Consider the following 25,122-nt stretch of genomic DNA (forward strand, 5'->3'; position numbering starts at 1 on the left):
TTGAGCATGTTAAATTAACTGCTGAATTAACATGCTGAATGAATAAATGAATAAAAAGGCCTGGATTTTCAACCTTTCTGGCCTTTGCCAGACTAAGGAATCAGGTCAGTTTCTAAGTTAAACAAAGATAAGGAAAGCAGTGAGCTTAGGGGTTTTTTTTGTTATGGCACACCCAATCTGTATCCGCTTAGCCACGCTGCTAGGGCAACCACCCATGCTGCTAAAGTGCCTCCTGGTCCTTCAGAATATAAGTCCCTTTCACACTTATATTCTTGTGCAGCTCAAGCCCATATTGGGCTTGTGAGAGAAAGTGTGTGAAAACATAACAATGAAACACAGGAAGGAATGTGGCAAACAGTAGCTGCTCTCACATCAGCAAATGTGGGGTTTTCTGTGATTTTTGCAGACCTAGCAAACACAAGATTATATCTCTGGATTTCTGGGCAACTCAAGTAGAATCATTCATTGTTGCTGATGGTTTTCCTTTGCTTGGCTTTGCTAGGTACCTGCAAACCTTATGTCATTCGAGTAACATGCTCCAGTATGTGGTGTAACTTCCAAGTGCCAAACTGCAGATGGGAAACGGATCCCACAGGAGAGCGGAGGAAGGAGACTCCAGCGTGAGCCAGCTGTCCATAACAGCAACTTCAGCACTTTTCTACATAACTTGAAAGTAATTATGACACAGCTTCTAAAAGCAGAACGTGAATGTTGTCCTTAGGACAGGATCTAACCCAGTGCACTGATGAGAAAGATGATTTAGACTGGTTGAAGAAACAACCTGCTCGCCGCAGGATCCTTGAGACCTTGACTTTAGCTTTGTGGTCACAGACGGCTGTGGATTTCTGTTCTGCCACAAACTGTGCATCACATCTTCTGCAGATTCTTTTTTTCTTTCCCCCGTTTTTTTTAAACTGCTCTTTTTATTGTTGAGCTGCTGTATGTGACTGAAGAACATTTAGCCCATGTTGGGTTTTCAATTATTTCTAATGCACAAAACGATTGACAGTGTTAACTTGCTGCAAAAGGTGTCAATTAGAATAGGACATTGTGGAACAACATTTTTATAACCTGAAGTGCACTGAGTTGCTTGGCAATGTGGCTGCCTCAGATTTTATATCAAACCTAGGGACAAAACTGATGTTCGTACTTGATCTATTTAGGAAATGTGTATTTTGGCACAAGATAAACCACTTGTTAATTTAGTGTTTGTTTCTTGTAATTGGCTGTGCTATTTTCTGTTTAAGTATCTAGAAGTGCCCAGGCAAACGAAGGGTCTGTAGCTGCTGAAATTCACTTGGTGTTATGAGGCTCCTCCTGGGTTCCTTCATCCCACAAGAAATATCTGCCTTAAATTATTTTGTTTGTTGTTCTTTTAACGGTGGGTGCTGTTCCTCAAAAGCATCTTGCTGCGCGCAAACGTCACGGGCCCTCGGAGCTGCTTTTGGGCCTCCCGGCTCACAGAGCCTCCGCTTGAGCAGAAGAGGTGAAAGGAGCGCTTTCCTGCTGAAGGGAGAGGAAGTTGGCCACTTTCTTAAGCCCTTCCCAGGCTCGTTTACTTGAACGGGAATTCAGTAAACAAGAAACGACGGAATCACCTTCCTTTTTCATCATCTTCCCGTATCTGAACCGTGGCCCTTGACCAAGTGAGCGTGCAGCCACTGCCTGTAAGCCAGAGAGCAGCTGAACCATCCTTTCAATGCAAGGCAGGAAGCTACCAATGACCGGTGATTGGAAAAGCCTCACATTGGGAGGGATGCTATGATAAGCATATGATCAGAATGGCTCTTAAGGATGGTCTTTGAAATATATTTCTGTTTTCATTTTTTCCCTTTAATGTAAAATGTCTTGATGGCTGCTGGTGATAATATGGAGGTCGATCAACTGCCATGTTGTTATGCCGGTGTCATAGTTCTGATGGTGAAACAAGCTTGTGGAGGTGGCTGTGATTGTATTCTGTCAGGCCAGTGTTCCCCCAGTGGTCTTTCTGCTCTACCAGATTGGTCGTACGTCAGCTGTGGACATCATAACAGTGAAGTGGTGAGAATGGAACAGGAAACAAAAGGACTCCACGCTAGGTCGACGAACCAGGTTTTCCGTTCAACCATCACTGTCCGTTAGAGTGTGATTTCAAATAGCGCTCTTCTGCAGAGAGATGCTTGCAATTTACACAATAAGGTTTGTCCTTGAGTATGACTGTCCTCTTTGGATTCACCATCAAAAGTCAGAGAGACTTTGTAAAGCACTCACAACATCCCGACATCTTCTTTAGAACACAGGAAAAAAATAACCATATGTGGCCTCACCCTTACCAGCTGATGCTGAAAACCCAATACCATCCCTTTTGAACTAGGAAAGTAACATTGGGTCGCCATCTGTCCCCCTGCTTTGGCATATCTTGGATTTTAAACAGAGCAATACAGGACATTATGTAGAAGAACACTATGATTCCTTTTACCATTGTATTAAATCAAAGCCTCTCATCCATTGGCACCAGTTTATCCTGTTCAGGCTGTAAGGATGCCAGAAAGGCAAGGAGCACCTGCCTACCTGAGAAACAGTTAAGAGAGAGAGAGAGAAGACTAGGCCTTCTTATGCTGCCAAAGACCTATTGCCACACAAAGGGAATCGTGATGTAATGACTGAGTGATTGTCAAAAACACAATGCGGTGGACGTTAACTGGTGTTCTGATGGTGGAAGAGAACACCCTGTAGAGTCATTTAAGCCCTTAGTTACTTAGAGATCGTAAGCTAGAGCACAAAGTTCCAGGCCCTCTACCCACAAGTATTTTGGATAAAACAAATGTAAACTACCTGCAAGTGAGTTTTAAGACATGGGGATTCATCTTGTTACCTACGTTTTCATCATTAACGAGGTCTGTACTGGTATATATTAGAAAGGCGAACTAAAATGATTGTTGCAGCAGTCATAAGGCCTGGGTTGTCGAAGCCAAAAGAATGGTCTGATCGTCGTCGTTTAATGTCTGGGACTGCAGAAGCAGCTACCAACCGTAAACAGCAGGAATACCAATGAGGGTGGCAAGTCCTATAGAGTCCCACAGGACTTCCTCCTGAGTAACCTTAACTAACATTTCACCTGTCACACACTTTCACAAGAAGTGCTTGTAAAAAAAAAAAATCCCTATTTTACATTTAATTTTGCTTTACAGAGAAACAAGGAAAGGATATCTAGAGCTTAAAAAGCAGCTACCGTGTCTCAAGAAAAGCATGCCTCCCAAACTCACCAGCCCTCCAATGATTTACATCAGTCTCCTCGGCCAAAAGAAAAATTGGACTAGAAATCAGCAGGGGCCTTGATAATGACATTATATGAATGAAAAGAATACTTGTCATGGTAACACCCAAGTGGAGAGGATTTCTCCTTGTGTAATGAATGGAATTTGCATGCATCTGCAGAGGGAAGGAAATGTCTCTTGAAATTAAGCTACTTGAACGTCCCTCTGCAAATCTGCATATGGAATGTTCTGGGTGCTGTTGATTTTTTTTTTAAGAACTGGTGAAGCAACTAGCTGACTGTGAATCTGTTGTACAGACAGTATTGCATCCAATGGACACGGAAGAGTTGTATAATAATAGCTTGCGTGAAAATGAAATAACATGGTGCAGTACTTCAGCAATACAGGCAGCCTGGCTGCGCAGTGTTTTTGAGAAGATGAAATAAATAAGTGATATAACAGTATATGAAAATTGTTACTAGCATAATCCACGGTTCAGTGGTTCTTTGTCCTATAAAGCATGAAGGTCTACTTAGCTACTGATTTCTTTAAGTGCACCTTTTTACAATGAAATAATAAAGCAATGCATATCGGTACAGTACTACTTAAAATATCCTCTTATGTCAGAGGGTACCCCAAGTTGGCAACCTGATCCAGGGCTCACACCCACGGAGCTGGTGTACTCACAAGCAGCTCAGGTGATTTTATGGTAGACACTGGCCCCGTTTGCCAGCTTCCTCCTATGAAATTTATCGGGGGGCACAGGTAAGAGAGGATCACCCTACAGTGCACACCCGTAATCTTGCACCTGGGAGAGATCCTTGGATCAGAATGCTCGTCTGCTGTGAGAAGTGCACAAAGCTAGATATGTATTTTTTTTGTTTCACATTTTATACAAAGGGTTCCTGTCAAGTTCTTTTCAGGATCACCATTACCTGTAGCTACATTGAGGCAATATTATTTATTATTAATTTATTAGCGTGTGTGTAATTCAAAAGTAAACTTAGTGCCAAAATGCATGTTCTTCCAATTAGAACTCAGTCAAGGCATAGAGAATAGTATTCAATTATCGACCCATCTGTCACATTGTGATGTAAACCAGTTTCTATATTTCAATTTGTTTCTTGTGAGAACTGTTGCACTACTTTGTTTTACTTTTACTTTTTAGCTGTATTCCAGCAGCCCACTGCATGCCATTTGTGTAAGGCCTCTTTCTAAAAACTCTTGTGAATTGTCTCACTCATTATAACCACTAAAAATTTTGACCCTTGTGTGGGAGTCTTTTAGGTTTTTTGGCAAAGTATTTTGTTACCTCAGTCTTCTATCAGGTTGCTGTATTTTTCAGCTTGTTACATTGATAATAACTGTTTCACTAATTAAAAAAACTTTAATGTAAAAAATTGTACCAGTTTCTGTGATATGTTTTTGGAACGGGGGAAACAACAGAATCTGCTTCTAAACTTCTACCCAGTGCTGTGGAACCACCGTTCAATCCTAGACCCGCTTGCTTTCAGAGGTTTAATCCAGCAAGTTCCTGGCCCAGCTATTCCTTTTATCTTTGCCGTTACTGCCCTCCTCTAAGCATAGAGACATTTGACAATGGAGCAAGCAGAAACGAACAGTGTTATCTCCCCTGGAACTCTACCCCTCAGTCGCCCAAGCCGCTAAACAGAGGGAAAACAGATGGATGGCTGTGGTAGAGACCTTGGACCTGTTTGGCAAGTCCATCTTTTTTTTTTTTTTTACAAGAATGATCCACATTTGAAATCTATTCAAAATCATTAAGAGTGCAAACCTTCTGCGTTCAAAAATAACCTAGTCCTTCTGAATGTGAATTGTATGTTTGAAATTGTATAGAAGGTACAGTACCGACAAAAGCCTGCCAGGTCCCAGGAATGGTGTTCGTTTTTCCCCCGAGGGTCTGACGAAGTGAAGGAATTCCTTGAAGGTCTGACCAGGCTGGAAGGAGAAAATGTTAAAGTGGTCAAACAAATGCTTCCAAGAATGCTAAAGCAGAGTGCACAAACAAGCCACATGCTTACAGAATGTAAATACAGTAGGGCCCCGTATCTGCGGGACCAGTATCCACTGGTCCACTTTTCCATGCATAAGACATAAATACATAGGCATCCTTCAGTCTCGAGAGACTATGGTAACATGCTCTGAATCAAGGAGTGTCCTCTCCAGAGCATGAAGCCCGGGTAAGGTAATATGGAGGATAGACTGTTACCCAAGCAGCACATCCCCCCTCTCCACATTGCTGAAATGGTCCAATGGAAAGGCAAGAGCCAATACGACTGGTTCCAGCAACGTCGCAGGAGTTGGCAGAACGACACATGCTGCCTTCGGGACTCCAGCTCCGGATTTTGCCTCGAGGTTAACTCCTGAAGCCTTTTCCATGAGTGGATATAGCCACAAGGCAGTGGAGGTTATACACTCCCATGTATAAGACACACAGCCCTCACTTTTCTAACCCAACATTAAGAAATCTTATCTTAACTGAGTATTCAGCCTCTGGGCTCAGAACACTCAGACATTATGAATCCCTGTTGCATCTGAGCACTGCCCATAGGCTCCACCTCCAACAAGGTGTGTTCCAGTTGGTTTGTTCAGCATCAGCTGACATCAGTTACATAAGGCTCGTGATTGGAGGAAGCTAAGTCTCCTGACTGTAGGAAGCTAAGCCTCCTGATTGAAGGCAACCTGTTTGCAGAGGCAAGGTATAGGCTGTTTTGTTCTCTCCTCAGCTTACTTCCGTGTATAAGACAACTCTCAATTTTTAGTCTAAAGATTTTAGACAAAAGTATCATCATATACGGAATAATACGGTATCTCTTGCCTGAAAATACTAATTAAAAAACCCCAGAAATACAGTACATATTTATATGTATTTCCAGGGTGTATTTACCAGAACTGACCACTAGAGGGAGCCACAGACCATGTGGCATACTTTCTCCTACCTGGGAAGCATCGGGGGGGGGGGGGCGGCGGCTTGGATCTGATACCTGAGGATATCATGGTTCTATTGTATATCAGAGGACAGAAGGTCACTGACATCTCCTCTAGTACTCTCAGGGATGGGAAGGTTAGGGCAAATCATTCTAACAGATCCCCATCTCTGCTGCTTAGAAAGAAGAAGCTAAAGCAATAGGGAGATGATGTTGTCCATGTATTCCATCTAACTGTGAAAGATAAGGACCACGTCTCTCGGGTCAGAAAGTCTGATGCCCAAGCACCCCCCTTAAGACTCCTATAGACCAGTGGTCCCTAACCTTTCCCAAACCGCAGACCGGTTTGTGGGGGGGGGGAGGGTGTCTGTGTGCAGGGGGTGGGGCACCCCTGCGTTCATGGGTGGGCAGGGTGCACATGTGAGTGGGCGGGGCAAGCTCATGCTTGCATGAGCGGGTGGGTGGGGCACCTGTGCGTGCGGGTGGGCGGGCCGTGGGGGGAGTACATGCGGGGGGCGAGATCTGACTCCATGGCCCGGTCCTGCCAAGGCCACAGTCTGGTTAGGGACGCCTGCCAGAGACCTTTAGGAAGACTCGGAAGCCTGGGTTATTACTGCTGGCATTTGTTCCCTTTGAGGGTTAATAGAATAAAACCTGATAAGCATTATTTCTGGTCCTAACCAAATTCATCTATGGAATGAATCATTGCACCACTGTTGCAATGATTCAAAACAACAAAAGCTTGTCTATTTCTCCATGCTTTATTCATTTACATTGCTTCTGTATTCCATGTGCATAAAATAAAAATCCAAAAAGTAACCATTCGAAATGGATTGCAACCGTTCTTACAGTCCAAACTCCAGGAGTATAAAAGGTGCAATAAAAGTATTAATAAAGAATGTTTTAATTACAATATAATAATGCAGGAGCTTATGGCCTGAAAGGGCACAATCAAAAGCAGGAAATATATCTCTGAAATATCAAAGCTCTTAAAAGTAAAAGAAAACAAATACCTTTCTAAGCCTTTAAGCATATTATTACAAGGATGCATGCCAGCCATGTGCCCCTATGGAGGGAAACCCCTGATCTCTGTATTGCCAGCTTCTGGAAATAAAACCTGCTACTACTACACCGCTATGTGCCTGCTACCCTTTCATGTCTGGCACCCAGTATATGTGGTGTTGGTGTTGGTGTCTGGTGTGTGTGTGGCATAACATGTTGCCTATATTTCTCTCTCTCTTTTCTCCCTATTTTATATTTCTCTCAGTTGTTTACATTTCTTTCCAATAATAAATAACTGTTTTTTTTCTCTGTGTAGCAAATTGCTGGTCTCTATAAATTGTCAGAAAACTTTCAATGGAGATTTTTATTGTTTTTTATTAAAGAGGCGAACCCATAAGGAATCAAATTTCTGGTCTTATAGTTTGTGTTGGCCCCTTGGACCTGGTATAACAGCTAACCAATCCCACAGTAATTTACTTGGGTAATGTTTTACTGGGGTGGGACGTGGTGGCGCTGCGAGCTAAACCGCAGAAGCCTGTGCTGCAGGGTCAGAAGACCAAGCAATCGTAAGATCGAACCCACGGGACGGAGTGAGCTCCCGTCGCTTGTCCCAGCTCCCGCCAGCCTAGCAGTTCGAAAGCATGCAAATGCAAGTAGATAAATAGGGACCACCTCGGTGGGAAGGTAAACAGCATTCCGTGTCTAAGTCGCACTGGCCATGTGACCACGGAAACTGTCTTCGGACAAACGCTGGCTCTATGGCTTGGAAACGGGGATGAGCACCGCGCCCTAGAGTCGGACACGACTGGACAAAAATTGTCAAGGGGAACCTTTACCTTTACTGTACCTTTTTAATGTTTTACTGGGTAAGCAAATACAATAAGCCTCAAGTGCTTGTGAATTAATTTGGTGAATCAGTTTGCTGTTTCCTCATTTAAGGACTCTGGGAATTTTTTTCTCTCTCAAGTTTATGTTTTTCTTTCCAATTGCAACATATTTCTTTATCATTTCTTTACACCCTCACTAAAGTATTGGCCAATTACGAAAGAGGTTCTGTGAAAAGCAAAGTTATTTTGCATTGGCCTTGTTTTCAGTCTTGGCTGGATTCTTTCATGGTGACTGTTTAGTATACAGCTGTTCAAATCTCATTTTAAAAGCACAATGTATGTTCAGGATTGCACCTGTTACAGCCCCCTTTATTATTTTAGGACTCTTTGCACACAAAGTCTTGACGTGTGAGGAAAAAAAACTTGGCCATCCTATTTCACTGCAAGAAATTAGTGAACCTAAATGCTTGGAAGTACATTATAAGTCCCACGTTATCTGTAGCCATGTGTGTATGTGTGTGATGTTACATCATTGAAACAATGCAATGAGTGAGAATGAGGTTATTTCATTGGCATAAAAAATAACATTTACTGGGTGAAATCCTGTTGCTTAATATAGCAAGTCGCAGCTAGCAACTTATTAATCTTAACATAGTATTTTTAAAAAATAATAATTAAAATGAGTAATACAGCAAAGTGCTTTTATAACACTCCAAGAACTTACAACAAAGAATTACTTTTTTAAAAAATGCTGTAATGAGTTATAAGAACAAACTGTTTTTTATAGTGGTAAGTATCTTTCCAAACATTAGGGAGTGCATAGGAATTCAAACCCAGGCTTTAAGAATAAAAGCTCTAAGCCTTTATAGATCTATTGGATAGTGGGAACTCTGGGTTTTAAAAAAAGGGCTGGAACAGGAAGTCTTCTAAATAATTAATGTGAGAAATTTATAATGCAAATCTCTTACTGCATAGCTTTCATGCTTCTCTCCACTGGTCTGCATGCAAGGCAGCTGATTTTCTGCCAACGCTTCCTGAACAATCTCTTGTGTGTCAACATTGGAGAAGCTTTATTCTTTGCATCAGGTCTTAAGATCTTTTCCGACTCCAGTGCAAGAAAGAGAGGGAGAGAAGCCAAAAGGTCATACGCAATAGCAACAAGCAAGTAATGACAGCCACTCCTGTTCTTTAAAGCCTACCGATAAAACTGCAGCTTTCAGTCTAGCCTATGTATGTTTTTCACTTGTTTATCTTTAGCTGCTGGGACAAACTGAGCTACCTTGTGGTCTACTTATTTTCTGCTTCCTCCACCAACGTCACTCGTTTCCTGCATGATACACAGGCAACCCAGACAATAGAGATGTTCACATTTCCCGACTGGGGCGAGCTTTGGCTGGTATTAGCTGTTTTTTGTACCATCACAGAACTTCAGTGAAATTCTCTTTTCATCAGTCTCTCTGAGGAATAGAAGCACTTCTCATGTGAGTACATGGATGTTGCCATTATTTCGGTTGTAATTCTGAGTTTATTTCCAGTTTTAGTATTTTGAAAGACAGTCACTTGTTAGCTCTATGAACTCAGGAACAGAAACCTATCTCTTGCAGTTCAAAATCAGCTTTTGGATTAACTTCGTCATTCTATATCCCAACTGAAACAACTTATTTTTCTCTTCTATTTCCTATCCTTAGTTGCCCTCTTTCTATCTATCTATCTTTAGATCAGGAGTTCACCATGCAGGGACCTGCATTTTGCTTGAATGACTCTGCAAAATATCGTATTGACTGTTTGTGCCACATAATAAACATAATTAAAAGCACAGCCCTTTAGATATATATTTTAAATTGCTCCAAACCATTACAAGAACATTTGTGCAGGCCTCTTAATATAGTTTGCCCCCCAAATAGAGTCATCCTGGGTTATTTCACCGATTGTTTATGGCCCTACACATGTGAACCGATTACAGTCAGGGGGCACTCATGTTAGAATTAACACTGCCTTTGTTTTGTAGCCGCAGAAATATTCTAGCAAATAAGGGTGTGAAAGTAACATGGCTGGCATTTCTAGAGAGCAAAGTATTCTCCAGCTCAGATTAAGTTCTGATCGAAAGAAGCCAGGGCAGAGAATGATGCAGTGTAAACACGGCAATTTAACACCTGCTTTGCCTCTTTGGCTCACTAGCGAGTGTATCGTTTAATAAAAAGAATAAGAAATGCATCTCTTGCTTAAAAAGCCAAAAGAGGGCACAGGATTTGAGCGTGCTAATCTATACCTATATACAGTATAATGTATTCATATTGGAAATAAGTGCTGTCGCAGAAAGAGAAACACAGTTTCTCACCACAGTCATGATGCGTGCGAATGATTCACAGTCTGCTGTTTGCACGCTGAATGCAACATCAAACCTCTTCTCTCCTTTTTATATTTCCGCTTGCCTAAGGGACGAGACTTTATACAGGTTTCAGGAGCAAAGCGCCCTGTGTTACAAGCTTGCATCACGCCCAGAAAAGTAACAGTTTGGCAAAGATCCTCAAAATATTGTTGCACGTTGCACTCCCTCTTCAATCAAATAATTTACAATAAAGAAAAGCTTAGTACAGTACTTGTTTTTCTTATTTGATTAACACCCTTTGGGTATAATTCAGCTTTCCAGGCTACACTCCAGTCACCCCCACCAACAGTTTTTGCACAAGCAGCTCCCAGTTAAAAACCTGGAAGGAAAGAAGAGCAAAAACCTACTGACAGTTAAAACTAGATAACGGTTTTAGAAGAGGTGTTTTCTCAAGTGACAAAACACGGTTTTCCTCACCTAACTGCTCTGCATTAAACATGGTTTACTTCTCCATTGGTCACAATAAAGAAGGGATTAATTTGCTACTGCAATTTCTAAGGCATACACCTGCAAAGAAATCCCATTCCAAGAGCGAAAATATGTGACTCAAAGGGAAAAAGTGTTCACCTTAATATCTAATTTGATCCTCAACATCAGACTGTGTCTCACCCAGGATCCTTGTTCTTCAAACTGTTTGATGGCAGACCGTTTTAGCACTCAGACAGAAACAGAATTATAATTTATAAGAAAAATTAATAATCTTGTCTGCCAGAAGTGCTAATCCTTCACCAAAGCAAAAAAGAAAAAATTCACACAGAAGGAGAAGATTTGAAAATCTGGGGAAGTGTAAGTCCTTGTACGACAGAGCAAAAGTTAACATCCTTGAATACAGTACTGACGACCAATGTGTGAGCAAATGAGAAAGGTGGAGCAGGGGAGGGGATTAAATAAGGCATGTCTGGAATATGGAATACTGCAACATTTTGTTGCTGATTCCACTGGTGCAGAATCAGCATAGTCCTTACATGTTTGTGGCAGCTGGGTGTGTTCTACAGACTGATTTTACCAATTTTACCAAGTCTTCTACAAATAGTTCCTTTTTGCCAATACCTTTCTCTTTTTTAAAAATGCTAGGTGTAAATAATTCATCCATCAGATTTCAATAAAGTGTAGTTCTTATTTAAAACAATTTTTGTAACCACTGGTTATGTGAAATGGATCTTTGTACAGCCTGCCTGGTAATTGGGGTGAAAACAGTGGCGTGACCCACGGGCCTGTTTTGGCACTCCACTCTACAGCTGCTTGGGCGAGGTTGCAAGGAAATGGTTTTTAAATTTGAAACCGAAAGGAGGAACGGGTGGAGGGAAGGGGGAGAGCATGACAAAAATAAATGTACTGTAAAATCTTCCTGAGGCTGCAAAGATACATTGTTACAAGATTAGTATTAAATGATTTAGGTAGGACATATTCCTTCAGTGCAGTTCATAGTTAATAAAATATAACTGAATAATGTAAAAAAAAAAAAACTAGAGATAACCAAATCAGCATATCAATCAACATACCAGAGGGGGGAAAATCATATACTGTAAATATAACAGCAGTGAGAAAAATACGTATGAAAACAGCAGTAACATATAAAAGAATTACAACACCTGAAGTCATTAAAAAGTCGTTACGGGAGAACAAACATCCTGAACACTGAAGCACATCTAATAAGGAAACTGTGAGCCACTCTGTGATTATACGAATGATTGCAAATACTGTATACTAATAAATAGATAAAAGACCCTACATAGGACTATTTCAACATTTCCTGTTATTGATGGAAATTAACAGTGCTGTAATTTTTTAAGGGAAGCCCATATGTAAAATAAAGAAATACAGCATACAGTGCACTACTCCTCTAAATACATCCAGCCCACTTGAAATTTCCAGGTTTTTTTTAAAAAAATATTTTTATTGTTTCTACAGATAAATCTTTGAATACATGAAGCTACTGTCCGCTTTATTAGAAAGATCAGTTCAGCTGTACATACTGATGGGTTCCCACTGGGAACGCAAATTAAATCTATTATACACTGGCTTCAGCCTTTCACCAGCTGAACTTCTCTGTTGTTGATTAATAAACAAGTTGTTTATTAATCAAGGTCTTTTGTCTAGGCTAGATTTATTTACACTAGCATTTTGCTCCACACATTCTGTAACCCATAAATGTCTTCCAGTTATGTCAACTACTGGTATGTATTAAAATAAAATACTTTGTTTTGCATTTCTCACATTAACACTGAATGTTAAGTGTGTTAATTAAGGAATTTATTAATTATGTACAGCTACTTATGTTAGCCAGAGGAGGTTGTAAGTAAGCTTATTTCATCCCCATATCAATATCTTTGTCATTTCAACCAAATAATTACGAAAGAGTACTGTAATCCCAGTGGGAAATGGGTGATTAAAGCCTCAAAACCAGATTTAAAAGAATTTGGCACCCCAAATAGTTTTCAGTTCATTATTACGGTCACCTAGATTAAGATTCATGAGGGCTAAGGCAGATGCAATGTAGGGAACTCCCACAAGACCTCACAGATTTGTGTACAAAACTTAAGAGGCTATTATCAGATTTCTCACACATACAACTCACGTGCAAGAAATCTGCCATATACCTCCTCCTTGCCCTGAAAATAAGAAACAGAGACAGACTGGCAAAGGTTTTCTTATAGACAAGTTAGCAGCAACTGGAGCATGTATTTATTAAACTACCAAATTAGTAATTAGAGCACTTCCCTTGTTTTAATGGGTGCAAAATAATTCAGTGTCTAAATAACATTCATGAATGCAAGTGTAGTCATCAACTACATTATAACGTAATTGCTTTGCAAGTGTATTATTCTCCACTGAGAACACAATCGTTCAGCCTGCCTTGCCCAATCACTGGATTCCAGGTAGCTTCTAATAATCTTAAATATATTAACGTTTGTACTCAATGTGCAAGAAACAGATCAATGAGTCCATGAGCAACTTCAAACTAAACTTCAGACTTAAGACCTACTTAGAAAACTGCTACTCAGAAAATAGTGAAAGGTGTCCATGTGTCATCACATGTGATTTTCTACCTTTCTGTATCTTGCATCTGACGTGCTTTGCTTTGTGATCAGTCACTGGAAAGTAAGTAGGGGCCTGAACTGCAACCTGCAGGAGGAAAAGTATGTTAACTGAAGGAAAAGTGCCTTCCTCTTCATACCTAGCTTGTTCTTCGTTCCTCTGGCCACCACCCATCTAATCATGACAAGGGCTAACTGGCCTGGGCCAATAATTTACTTACCTCCTTCTCATGCCATTTGAAAATAAAGAAATATTTTTGTCAAGTTTTCTTACCAATATAATAAATGGTCCGTCTTCTAGCCTCTCAAGGATAAATTTTAAAAATACTTTAGAATAAAGGAGAATTAAAATAACTATGGTACAATTGTCTGACAGTAAGGATTATTGCTGCCGACTCACTGCTACTGTGTTTTTTTCTGTACAGTATATCTTTAAACCACATCTAGCCATCCCTCCAAACTAGCTTGCAAAGCTATCCCTTGGGTATCAGGTGGGGTGGGAGTCAGGTGCCTAAGAACTCTCAATGAAACAGTAACTCATCTTCTCAAACAAGTGATGATTTCATTCCATTGTCCTTTTCCTTTCTGTTTTGCAGGCTAACTGAAATGGAATAACAAACGGACAGGTCAGCAAAAGTATTGTGTGCAGGTGGCAATGTTAATTCATTGGAAACCACTGGTTGCTGGAACCTCCTTCTTTGTCATCTTTATCTTATCTTTTGCATCGTATTATTGGAAGAGAAGCACACCATGGTATAAAATATATGGAACATCCAAATCTTACGACCGCTTCTGCAGAGGCCCGCTTGCCAGAGACACGATCACACGACTCAAAGACAAACACAGCTTCATCATAGCCCCCTATTTTGACAACCGGAACGGGATTCTCATCCGCATTATTAGTATTATTCATCATGAAAAGGTTAAGGATATTCATTGCTTGCTCTGCTGCCAAAACAGTGGGAACGTTACCATCGTGAAGGCGAAGATCGACATTCACAAAGACCGGTTTGGATTCCCTTATGGCACTGCCGATCTCCTTTGTGGGGAACCACCAAACTGCACTCCACAGTACATGTCAATTTGGCCGTCTCGTGAATCCGACTTTGCCCTAATACCACTTTTTGAGATAAAAAACCGCAACGCGGAAAGCTCTTCTCTAGAATTCACCGTCTGCATCTCCACCATGTTTGGAGACTATAACAACATCTTGCAGTTCATACAGAGCATTGAGATGTATAAAATACTTGGAGCACAGAAAGTTATTATTTATAAGACCAAGTGTAGCCAATTAATGGAAAAAGTCCTAAGATATTACGTCTCTGAAGGGACCATTGAAATTGTTCCCTGGCCCATTGATCTGTACCTTAAGCCTTCCTCTTACTGGCATCATTCCATGGATGCCAAAGACATTGGGTACTATGGGCAAATCGCAGCCCTGAATGACTGCATCTACCACAATATGTACAGAAGCAAATATGTGTTGCTAATTGATGCTGACGAAATTATCCTTCCTGTTAAGGATGCCGATTGGAAATCTCTAATGCAACGGCTTCAAAAGAAAAATCCAGGGACTGGAGTGTTCTTGTTTGAAAACCACGTCTTCCGTAACAATGTCTTCGACTTGAACGGTCCATTCAACTTCTCATCTTGGAGCGGCGTGCCTGGCGTGAATGTATTTCGGCACATCTTCAAAGAACCAAACAGGAAAGGTGACTTCAATAACAAGAAGATGGTTGTTGACCCAAGAAAAGTGATTCAGACATCTGTCCATTCTGTTCTCAACATGTACGGAGATACCGTGGAAGTCCCCAGCGACATCGCGTTTCTCTTCCACTGCAGGATACCGGAACGTAAAGATCTGACGGATGAATCCTTGATTCGAGACCCAATCCTTTGGAAATACAACACATCTTTGATTGCGAATATTAACCATGTTCTACATGAATCCCATATTTTACAATCTCATGCCAAACTGTGATGGATGCCAGTAGTAAAGGCCGAGAAAATATAATAAATACAGATTTGTACATGAAACGTACAGCTACAATGCCCTGTATGGTTGAAAATATCAAAACAGGTTGGAAATATTCGACAAAGAGAGGTGGAGGTCCCTCAAAGGGTATAATTTTTTTTTTTAAGATACTTTGGTAAATAATGTCTCACCTGTGGATTTCTCACTTTACTGAAATGATTCTGGCCCTAAGCAAGTGTCTTCATTTGATGATAAGGATGAAGCTGAAAAGTCAGATGGAGACTATTTAGACATTGCACCCTCAACTGTGGAAGTAATTCTCTCATGAAGCTTAACTGATTACCATATTCCAGTGAATAAAAATGGTTTCCATGTTTTCAGATCTTTGGTTTGAACCTTCCCCCCCCCCAAACACACACACACACCTTTGGTAGTTCCCTAAGGTTATTTTGTTTAGTTCTAGTTCTTAACCCTCCTTTTGTTATTGTTGCATTTTATATTTTAGAGTTATTGCCCTGTAATTAACACAGGCAGACCACAACCTAAGGGACATTTACTACAAAGACTCATTAAACTCACTGATAGATAGTCCTCTGTTTTAAAGTATCCTATAGATAAATACTCCAACTCTAATTTTAAAACAAACAACCCCAAGAAGGGTCAGTGGAGGCACTGATGCTGTGCATCAATAATTGGTACCTTGACAAAAAGCTGAAGAGGCATAGCTCTGGGCTGTCTAAATCATACTTGTTTCCAAATATTCATTTTTTTACAGACAAATGCTATTCAAGTTTGTAATCAGTATTTTGCCCGTACATAAGAGACCCTCCAACATAAGCTGCACTGGAGGCCCATTTGGTTTGAAATACTGTATAAGATAAATATCCAGAAAAAACAACTTAAATTTCATCACTCTTAATCCAGGCTCCATTGAACAGGCTGGATTCAGCTTTCTGGTGGAAGTTACAGATAAAATGCCTATCTGGAGCCACCACCAGTCTATTGCAAACTGAAGCACACATCAAAAAACCGAATTAGGTCTCCTTGGACTCATACAATTGCACTCCTTTTGAAAGCCATTTGAAATGCAACGTGGGAACCAAATTTTCTACAAGTAAGTAAAAAAGGCAGGGCCAGGAGCAGCCCATGGTAAGTAGACAGTCCTACCCAGTTTTGATCACAACTCCCAACTCCTATTTAAATTTAATTCAGGTTGCAAAGTCTGAAGTGAACCCAGAGCCACTCCCAGCCAACGGAAGAGCTGGACAGATTAAAAGTCTGATTCACTTGAAAGCAGGTTCAAATAACACATCTATAAGCAACAAAGTAACAATATAGGGAAGCTCCATGAATATGTACGGTAACTTTAAAAAAAACATCCAATTACTGTCGCTAATCTGTTTCATGTATAACATTTCCCTGTTTTGAGTACAAAGGGCCAAAATGGATGAAACTGCCAAGAAGCAAAGCTCCCTTAAAAGATAGAAATTTCGCGATTTGTTCTAACATGAGCTTGCCCCGCTTTGCTAATTAGCTTGGTTTTACTTCAGTTTCTTCTGAATGTATGAGACAGGTGTTCCTGAGAGCAGAGTTAGTTTCTCAGCCCTAATTAGCCACGAAAACCATCAGATGCCCTTGATCTCTCATTACCTCTCAGCCTGACCCACTTTGCAGGATTGTTGTGAAGCGGCGTGCAATAGTGACTAGGGCTGGAGTAGGACTGGGAAGATCCGAGTTCAAATTCCCACTTGGGCACTGGCTAGCCTTGAGCCAAGATCCTGCTGCCACCAGCCCAACAAAGAGGAGACCCTTTCAATCACTTGTTGCAAACTCTTATATAACTATAATTAGAGATGGGCATGAAGTGCCTGTGGCACCAACAATTTGCGATGACACAGCACGAGGCACTCCGTGCCATATATACTACAATTAGTTTCACTTATGTAACTGAATATTTACATAAATTTTAACTGCCAACACTGTCAATGATGTTGGGTCTGTGGTCTGCTCTTGTGGGAAACTAGGAAAAGGCTACTGGCCCACCTTACAGGGTTGCTGTCGGGATTATAGAAGAAGAGGGAAGAACCACCTACACACCACCTTAAGCTCACTGGAACAGCGGCAGAATAGAAATGCAATAATTATTCTTTATAATTAATAATTATCATACGAACGAGGCCACTGCCAGAGGCAGCAGATTTTGGGTGTCACCAAAGCACAGCCAAGTACTGTTTAAATAGTAAAATCAATTATTCTTTATAAGAATAATTGGTGTTGGTAGATCAGAACGGCCAGAGCTGGAAGGGATCACGGAGTCCAAGTCCTGTCAAGGAGGTCCCGTGGGGGGAATCGAACTCCCAACTTCTCTTGCCGTTCTTGTGGGGTGGCTTTAAAAAAATCTATGATTTGACAGGAATTATAATAAAAAATATTACAAATTATGACTCAGCCGTAGTCATGCGGACATAGGTAATAACTTGCCATAATAGTAATAGTATTACTAATGACTAAAATTCGTAATAATAAAGAGTATGTCTTCTTGATTCATTTGTCAATTATAATTATAATTATTATTACTGCTGTTATTGACCTGTAATTACCCCTCTTCTACACTAGGGGGCGTCAAGACTCCAAGAGCCATTAGCCACAGCCAGCACAAATGGCAGGGGATGCTGGGACATGTAGTCCAACAAAAAAAAAAACCATCCCCAGGCTTTCCACGTTATTCCCCCCCCCCCGCCTTCTCCCGAGTAAGCCTCTCAAGGAACTCCCTGGGAGCAGCTTCTGAGGTCAACGCACTCAGGATCTTGGGATTTAAAAAGTGAGGCAGGGCAGGTTTATTCCGAAATAAAGCCCAGGGGCCTGGGGGGAGGGCGAGGGGTGCGGATTTATTCCTAAATAAAGGCAGCCGGGATTAACAACCCAAAGCATTGCCGCGGCAGCCCCTCAATTCACCTCAGGAAGCTGCTGTTATTTTGCTTTTCCCCGCCCCGGTTTTTTTTCCCGGCCTCACAACTTTCACAGGATTTCGTCTTTCTTCTCAACACGTTTGTGATGCACAAACACAACTTTACACACACACACCATGCACACCAGTGGCGAAGAAAGGGAGGCGGCACAAAAAGCGCGGGATTTTGAGTGTCCCGAAAAGAAGGGCGAAACGGCGCCCTCCCCACAGAAAGCCCCGCCCTCCAAAAAATAATAAAATTCCCCTCAGGCGCCTCACGGAGGCGACCGTTGCCCCCTTTTTCCCGCCTTTTTTGAGGGGGAGGGGCCGCAAGCGTTAGAAATTCGAGCCTGAGAGATACAGTACATAATATACTGTATATATACACACATTATATACCTATACATTTAAAAAGAGGCCAACCTTTCTCCTCCCTCAAGTTTTATAGTCGTGCCATCTTGTGGGGCGTGAGGTGGAGAACTTTCCTTTCCTCATTCCGAGGTGAAGCCGCCAAAAATGAATAAAAAAATTGTTGAAGGGACTTAGATTTTAAAAAAAATCTTGATTAGATTGAAATATCCCCATAATCTTGGTGTTGTTTGTTTTTTAATTGAGGCGGGGAGAGGCTGAACCTATAGAGCCCGAACCATCTCAATTCTGAGAGGGGTGGCCCCCCATATAAATAAGGGGGAAGCTCTGTGTGTGTGTGTGTGTGTGTACCTACATAATATGGGGGGGCTATTTTAAAAGGGAGATTTTCCCTCATATTTTATATTCAGGGGGTTGGGAGTAATAGGAAGAACCCATAGATTGCACCCCCTATTAATGAGGGAGACAGGGGCACCCCTAATCATGGGAGGAAAGACTATAAAACAACTATCTTAGGAGAATTGAGGAGCATGCTTTTAAGGGGGAGGAAAGGAAAATTTTCCCCACATTTTGTATTTTTTTTGAGGTGAGAGGCCAGGGAGAACTCACAGAGCCCAAGAGAAATTGGGGGCCGGTGGCACCCATTTAGAAAGGAGAGGAATCCTCCATGAAGAAGAGCTGGAAGGGTAGTTTGAAACAATAACCACCATATTTGTATAAATTTGGACCTTAGAGGGTAGAAAGTGGGAACAAATCGGATAAGGTTGGAATGGTAGCAGGTATGGGGAGTCTTGGGACTAGGAATATTTCCAAGTTGCGGACCCAATCCTTCAGGGAGAGTAGAACCCCTTCAAGGTTGGGTAGAGTTTCCTCTAATTGGCCCAATGATCCTCCTAAAAGTGGGATGTATGTCTTAATTTAGATTCAGTTTCCATGTATTGGCCCTCATCCAGGCCATTGATGCTAGGCACAGCACTCAATGTCCCCCATTACAGCATCATCTGCAAACGAAGCAAAAGATAGTGCTGCATGTCTGTCTGTCTCTTATTCTTATTAAAATAGGCACAGTCAATTCTATTCAAACTTCTTCTCTACCTCTGAAACTCTTGAAAAGGGCTGCTCAAGGTCAGAATGGACTTGACGGCATATTATTGTTATTATTTTAAAAATACCAGGCACCGTCTATCAAAATTATAAAAAAAATTGACTGGTATTATATAATGGATACAGTTTTTAATCAAAAACCCTAAGTCTCTGTTAAATATTGATGTGGTGTGTATGCTATGCTGCTCCTAATATTGCTGTGTTTTGTAGCTGTGGTGGCATTATTTCTGGAAATTGCAACTGCTTATAATACTGCGCAAAGTTCTTTTATTACTGTATTATTACTGTATTATTATTATTATTCTCAGCATTGCCAGTGCTTGGGGGTGATTTTAGGAATCAAGTTCTAAAAATCTGCAGGTGAGATGACACGTTTACAAAATCACATATGTATTTTAATTCTTATTACTACATTTACTTTTGTTCTTGGTTATCAGAGCTGGGAAAGCATATTTACACATATTTAATGTGTGTGTGTGTGTGTGTGTGTGTGTGCGCGCGCGCTTACAGTGACCTTTGTAGGGCTTTCAAAGTAAGTGAGATATTTAAGGAGTGGTTTTACCAGTTCCACAAGGCCAGGGAGTTTCCATGGCCAATTGGGGATTCAAACCCGGTTTTCCGGAGTCTTAGTCCTTCACTCTATCCATTACACCAGCGGTCCCCAACCTTGGGCCTCCAGATGTTCTTGGACTACAACTCCCAGAAGCCTTCACCACAACCTCTGCTGGGAGTTGAACTCCAAGAACATCTGGAGGCCCAAGGTTGGAGATCACTGCATTACACCATGCAAGGAATCCTATTTACAAGACAGACGCAGTAATTTGATTATAGAGGTGAGATAATTTGTCCTTTTCAAGGAGAAAGGAGTGCATCCTGCATCATGGATGAGAACTGATATAGAAATTAGAACTGATATAGAACTTATTTATAGGGGTTGGAAAGCTTATCCCTACCCCTGCTTAACAAACAAGAGGGCATCCCATATTAATAGGAGCAGTAAAAAACCTCTGACGTGGAAATAGAAGTAATTTGTTTATCATACATATCTAGAGAAAGAAGTTTCATATGTGGGGAAGGAAAATGATCACACATGTCCCCATATATGGTGGTCAGAAGGGACTTTTGTCCCTTATGAATGAGGATGTGGGTCCAAAATAGGGAACTAACATAATAAAAACTGAAAGAAGTGACTCTTTTCTATCTAAGATCCATTAACAGAGTGGAAGGGCATACAGGTAGGAAAAGAACCAGTACCGCCTCTAGTTCTGAAATGAGTTGAAAGGGAACAATTACCGTAATTAGGAATTAGTTATTTTTTAACAAATAATTTTCCCAGTGAAAAGAAATTAAGTATACAAGTCTAATTGCCTAATTGCTCAAGATTTATTGGCCTTAAAGTAGTCTGTGGTTTTTAGATAGCTGAGTCGTAAAATACACTTATTTTACCTTTTCTTTGCATTTTAGGAAACAACCACTTTGGTTGCAACAACAGAAGCAGAACAATGCCTCGTTGTAGAAAAAGGAGCATTTTTGTCATAAGCCCTTTTCTTATCGTTCTTTTCGTTCTCTGTTTCGAACTGCACTATTGGGTCATGCAACCCTCTAACAAAGTGAAATGGCCAACTAACCCCTGTCCACATAAGGTTGTGACCGATACCATCACAGCTTTAAAATATAGCCACACTTTCATCGTTTCCTCCTATCAGGATAACCGGGAGCAAAACTTAACCCGTGTGATCGCGATAGTGAACTATAAGAAGGTACAGGATCTTTACTGCTGGTTTTGCTGCAGCCATAACAGGCGTATCTCCATAATAAGGGCTGCCGTAGACATTCACTCAGAGAGATTTGAACTCCCTTTTGGATCAGCAGACATAGTGTGCCTGGAACCTCAAAACTGCTCTCCCAATTATGTGTCGGTTCATTCCTCCTCAAAAGGAAACATTGAGGAATTACCGCAATTTGAAATCAGGAACCGTGTGCACAGCACACAGTTTTCTGCTGAATTTACGGTCTGTCTCTCTGTCATGGTTGAAAACCACAGCAACGTCTTACAGTTCCTACAAAGCATGGAAATGTATAAAATCCTTGGCGCCCAGAAAGTGGTGATCTACATGAGCAGCTACAACCAATCAGTGGAAGAATTCCTGAAATTTTACGTAGCAGAAGGCACCGTTGAGATTATACCTTGGCCAATTACTTCATATATTAAGTTTTCTTCATTCTGGTATTCTTCCCCACAATGGCACAATGGAAAAACAACGGTCTTAAACGACTGCATCTATCGCAATATGTATAGGAGCAGATATGTGGTTCTTAATGACATTGATGAAATTATCTTACCTACTAAACATCTGAATTGGAAAACAATGATGAACAGCCTCGAGAATCAAAACCCAGAAACAGGGATCTACTTTTTTGAAAGTCATTTCTTCCCCCAGAGTGTGCTTTCTTCTATAGACAGGTTCAATGTTCCATTATGGAAAACAGTCCCAGGAGTTAATATACTGCAGCATATTTACAAAGTGCCTAACAGAATATGGCTCAATAACCCAAGAAAAATGATTGTTAATCCGAGGAAAGTAATCCAAACCTCCATCCACTCCGTTCTCAAGGGTTATGGTAGAACAATGGAAGTCCCCAAAGATATTGCAATCCTCTACACCTGCAGAGCCCACAACAGAAAAGACATCTCTGACGGATATCTCATTAGAGACCCAGCAATCTGGCGCTTCAATGCTTCTTTGATTAACAATGTTAATGAAATGCTTACCAAAAAAATGTTTTACAAGAGTTTCAAATTCACTTGGAAGACATTAATCAAAACCATTGCAAGTATCTTAAAATAGAAAGTTCTACTCTTGCTGGATTAAACAACAACCAGTCATTTCAGGAGGTTGTAGACAAGTGGGCACTTCAGATTTTCTCACATCATGAAAACAACAGATAATATACAGTACGTATTCATGCCAGTTTTTACTGGTTGATGGATTACGACATTGAAACCTGACTTTTCCATCAGCAACCTCCAGCATAGCTCACACATTTTCGCAAACTCATAGGCATCACAGATAAAAACAAGTTATCACGGTGTTAAGTGCCCTGGATGAAATGCATGACCTTTTGTAAAAGTATATTTGTTCAACATGCATTGTGTTGTAACCGTGATTCTTATCTGTTTCTTATATGTTTTTCTGCCTCTACAGAACAGTTTGCAGGATTTGCCCCATTCTTGATTTTGGACACAACTCCAGATACATGTATGATTATGCATGTATATATAAAATAAATATCAATCAATGATATTGTTCTAAACACCATTGAGTCAGTAAACTCATGTACATGTACTTCCTCACCACAGAACTGTTAACGTTGTCTGTTGTGAAAGTTCATTATGGATTAATTCCATTTCACTTTATAGCTTCCTCATTTTAACGCAAGGAGATACCATGTTTATATAGAAAGAGCATGTTTTTAGAAAGAAACACAAATGTTAAGAGTTTTGTTAGAATTTAATTCTACAATTACAAATGGTTAAGACTAAATCTTGGATGTTGAATAAAGCTGTTCTTAGCAATATGTTTGCTGCAGCAAGTTTGTGTTCCTGTGTTCAATTTGCGTTGACAGTTAACTGGTATAGATTTGTGGTTTTTGGACTACAATTCATGAAATTCCCAGGTAGTGTGGCTGCACATGGAATTCTGTGGCTAGCTAAAAAAACCCACAGATCCCCCATACCTTTGTTGATTGGTATCACATGGCTGTTGAGGCATATACACATCACCAAAGCCCACATGTTTTTTTAGACCATTAAGAGTTCATAGAGGATTCACTTCAAGCCTGTGTTGCAGTTACTGTTTTTAGAATAGATAAGCAACAGAGCAGAGAGGACACAAAATCTTGTTGCTGGTACTGGGGGATGTAAGAGAGCAATAAAAATAAAATAACATTTACAAGGGTGATTTCCAGCAACAAAATGGGTCCTGCAACAACAACAAAAAAGCCATCCTAACGTAAATGACTCCTGGAACATCCTTCTTTCAGAGCTAGGCATTGTAGGTGAGGTGTTCCCAGAAAATGGTAGAGGTGATAACTTCCCCAGGATACTTCTACAGGACCTTCCCCAAAGGACGTACAGAACCATTTGCAAGCTGGTGGGAAAGCCACAAACCAACCACAGCAAAAAAGAAGTAGTTGGTGCTTTTTCAGAGCTAAGCACCAAGGGGGAAAAAAAACAGCTCAAGGAAGTCCCATCGTTTACCACTCTTAACTTATTCAAGAATAATTTGTTGGGAATTGTTTAAAACTGCATGAAGGTATGTTTAATAAAGGCCTCAAAACCTTCAAGAGATATTCTGTAGTTCATAAAAGACAACAAACAATTTTCTTACAACACAGTCCATTACAGACCTCTGTGATCTCCTTCACAAACATATTGTGATGGCTTTTCAAATGTACGTATTATTTAAGTACACACTGTCATTCCGTTCATCCATTTCTTTAAAAACTAGGGACTCTGATTCAAATTTGCAAGCCTACTTAGATGTTTTCATTCAAGAGAAAACCATCTAAAATCCACTCCCTGGAAATCTCTGCCAGCCTCAGGCTCAAACACTACACCACTGAAACTCTTGACTACTTATTTCTGTGGGGAAAACAAGAGGAAGTCAAGAAAAAAAAAACTGTAGCTGATTTTCTTACCTTAAATCTGCAGCAATATGTACTTCCTTTTTCTGAAACAAACCTGGGAGAAAATGGGGGAAACCTGTTTTCTTCCTATAAACATTCAAGTGGCTACAGGTGTGGTAAGCTTTCTTAAAGGGGAAACCAATATTCTGCATTATTTGTGCCATTTCTTTTATTCTTAAGTCGTTCCTCAGACAGTGACCCAAAATCTCCAGTTAATAGCATATATTCAGGAACCCTGTTTAGGCCTTTTAGGAGAAGGCATTTCAAAATCTACAATATCACCCTTCTGCGGAAAAGCATCTTTTGCCATTTTTTTTTCTCTCCCCTCCTTTTTTTCTTCTTCTTCAGAGGAAGGCTTATAAAAACATCCTGCAACTTTTGGCTAAATAAAAAATATGGAAAAGGAGCCAAATAAGTCAAAGGGAGGGCAGGAAGAACTGGGTCAATCTTTCAACTCTTCCTCCAGTTATTCTCATAAAGAAGTTGGTCTATTATGGGCCTTTTAAAGCTGTTGCTATAGCACTGGGGCCTGATAGAAGGATGGCCCCCTGCCCTCTTGTTTGTTGTTGTTTTGTCAAAAGGCTATCAGAGGCCAGTA

At 40.6% G+C, this 25,122-nt stretch overlaps 3 protein-coding genes and 1 long non-coding RNA gene across 9 annotated transcripts in view; 3 read left to right on the forward strand and 1 right to left on the reverse strand.

Moving 5' to 3' along the window:
* The window catches only part of RALGPS1 (Ral GEF with PH domain and SH3 binding motif 1), a 149,992-nt gene extending 145,356 nt beyond the window's left edge, over positions 1 to 4,636 (forward strand). For 4 of the 5 annotated variants that reach the window (XM_072985169.2, XM_072985168.2, XM_072985171.2 and 1 more), the window contains one exon: positions 503 to 1,335. In XM_072985169.2, coding sequence (XP_072841270.1) covers positions 503 to 532 — 30 coding nt within the window. In that variant the 3' untranslated portion in view covers positions 533 to 1,335. Of the gene's footprint in view, positions 1 to 502 lie in introns of all 5 variants that reach the window. The other variant, XM_072985170.2, reaches the window with a different exon arrangement.
* Positions 4,258 to 11,226, reverse strand: LOC140702990 (uncharacterized). 2 transcript variants are annotated; one of them, XR_013539695.1, is made up of 2 exons: positions 10,970 to 11,226; positions 4,258 to 5,195 (listed from the first exon to the last, which is right to left on the reverse strand). It is a non-coding gene; the product is annotated as an uncharacterized LOC140702990 (long non-coding RNA). The 2 variants fall into 2 exon arrangements; XR_013539694.1 differs by lacking the exon at positions 10,970 to 11,226 and adding an exon at positions 8,982 to 9,116.
* LOC110082930 (beta-1,4-galactosyltransferase galt-1-like) lies at positions 8,906 to 15,795 on the forward strand. The gene is made up of 2 exons (XM_020800906.3): positions 8,906 to 9,494; positions 14,037 to 15,795. The coding sequence occupies exon 2, from the start codon at positions 14,096 to 14,098 to the stop codon at positions 15,419 to 15,421; it is 1,326 nt and encodes a 441-aa protein (XP_020656565.3). The 5' UTR covers positions 8,906 to 9,494; positions 14,037 to 14,095; the 3' UTR covers positions 15,422 to 15,795.
* Positions 15,796 to 20,114: 4,319 nt separating this feature from the next.
* On the forward strand, positions 20,115 to 23,425 carry LOC110082929 (uncharacterized). Its single transcript, XM_072985179.2, has 2 exons — positions 20,115 to 20,195; positions 21,300 to 23,425. The coding sequence occupies exon 2, from the start codon at positions 21,338 to 21,340 to the stop codon at positions 22,682 to 22,684; it is 1,347 nt and encodes a 448-aa protein (XP_072841280.2). The 5' UTR covers positions 20,115 to 20,195; positions 21,300 to 21,337; the 3' UTR covers positions 22,685 to 23,425.
* The last annotated feature ends 1,697 nt before the right edge of the window (positions 23,426 to 25,122 follow it).

The sequence above is a fragment of the Pogona vitticeps genome, chromosome ZW-PAR (genome assembly GCF_051106095.1).
Source record: "Pogona vitticeps strain Pit_001003342236 chromosome ZW-PAR, PviZW2.1, whole genome shotgun sequence".
Lineage (NCBI taxonomy): Eukaryota > Metazoa > Chordata > Lepidosauria > Squamata > Agamidae > Pogona > Pogona vitticeps.

Coding starts and splice junctions, on each gene's coding strand:
- LOC110082930 (XM_020800906.3), top strand. CDS start 14,096: ATGTTAATTCATTGGAAACCACTGGTTGCTGGAACCTCCTTCTTTGTC.
- LOC110082929 (XM_072985179.2), top strand. CDS start 21,338: ATGCCTCGTTGTAGAAAAAGGAGCATTTTTGTCATAAGCCCTTTTCTT.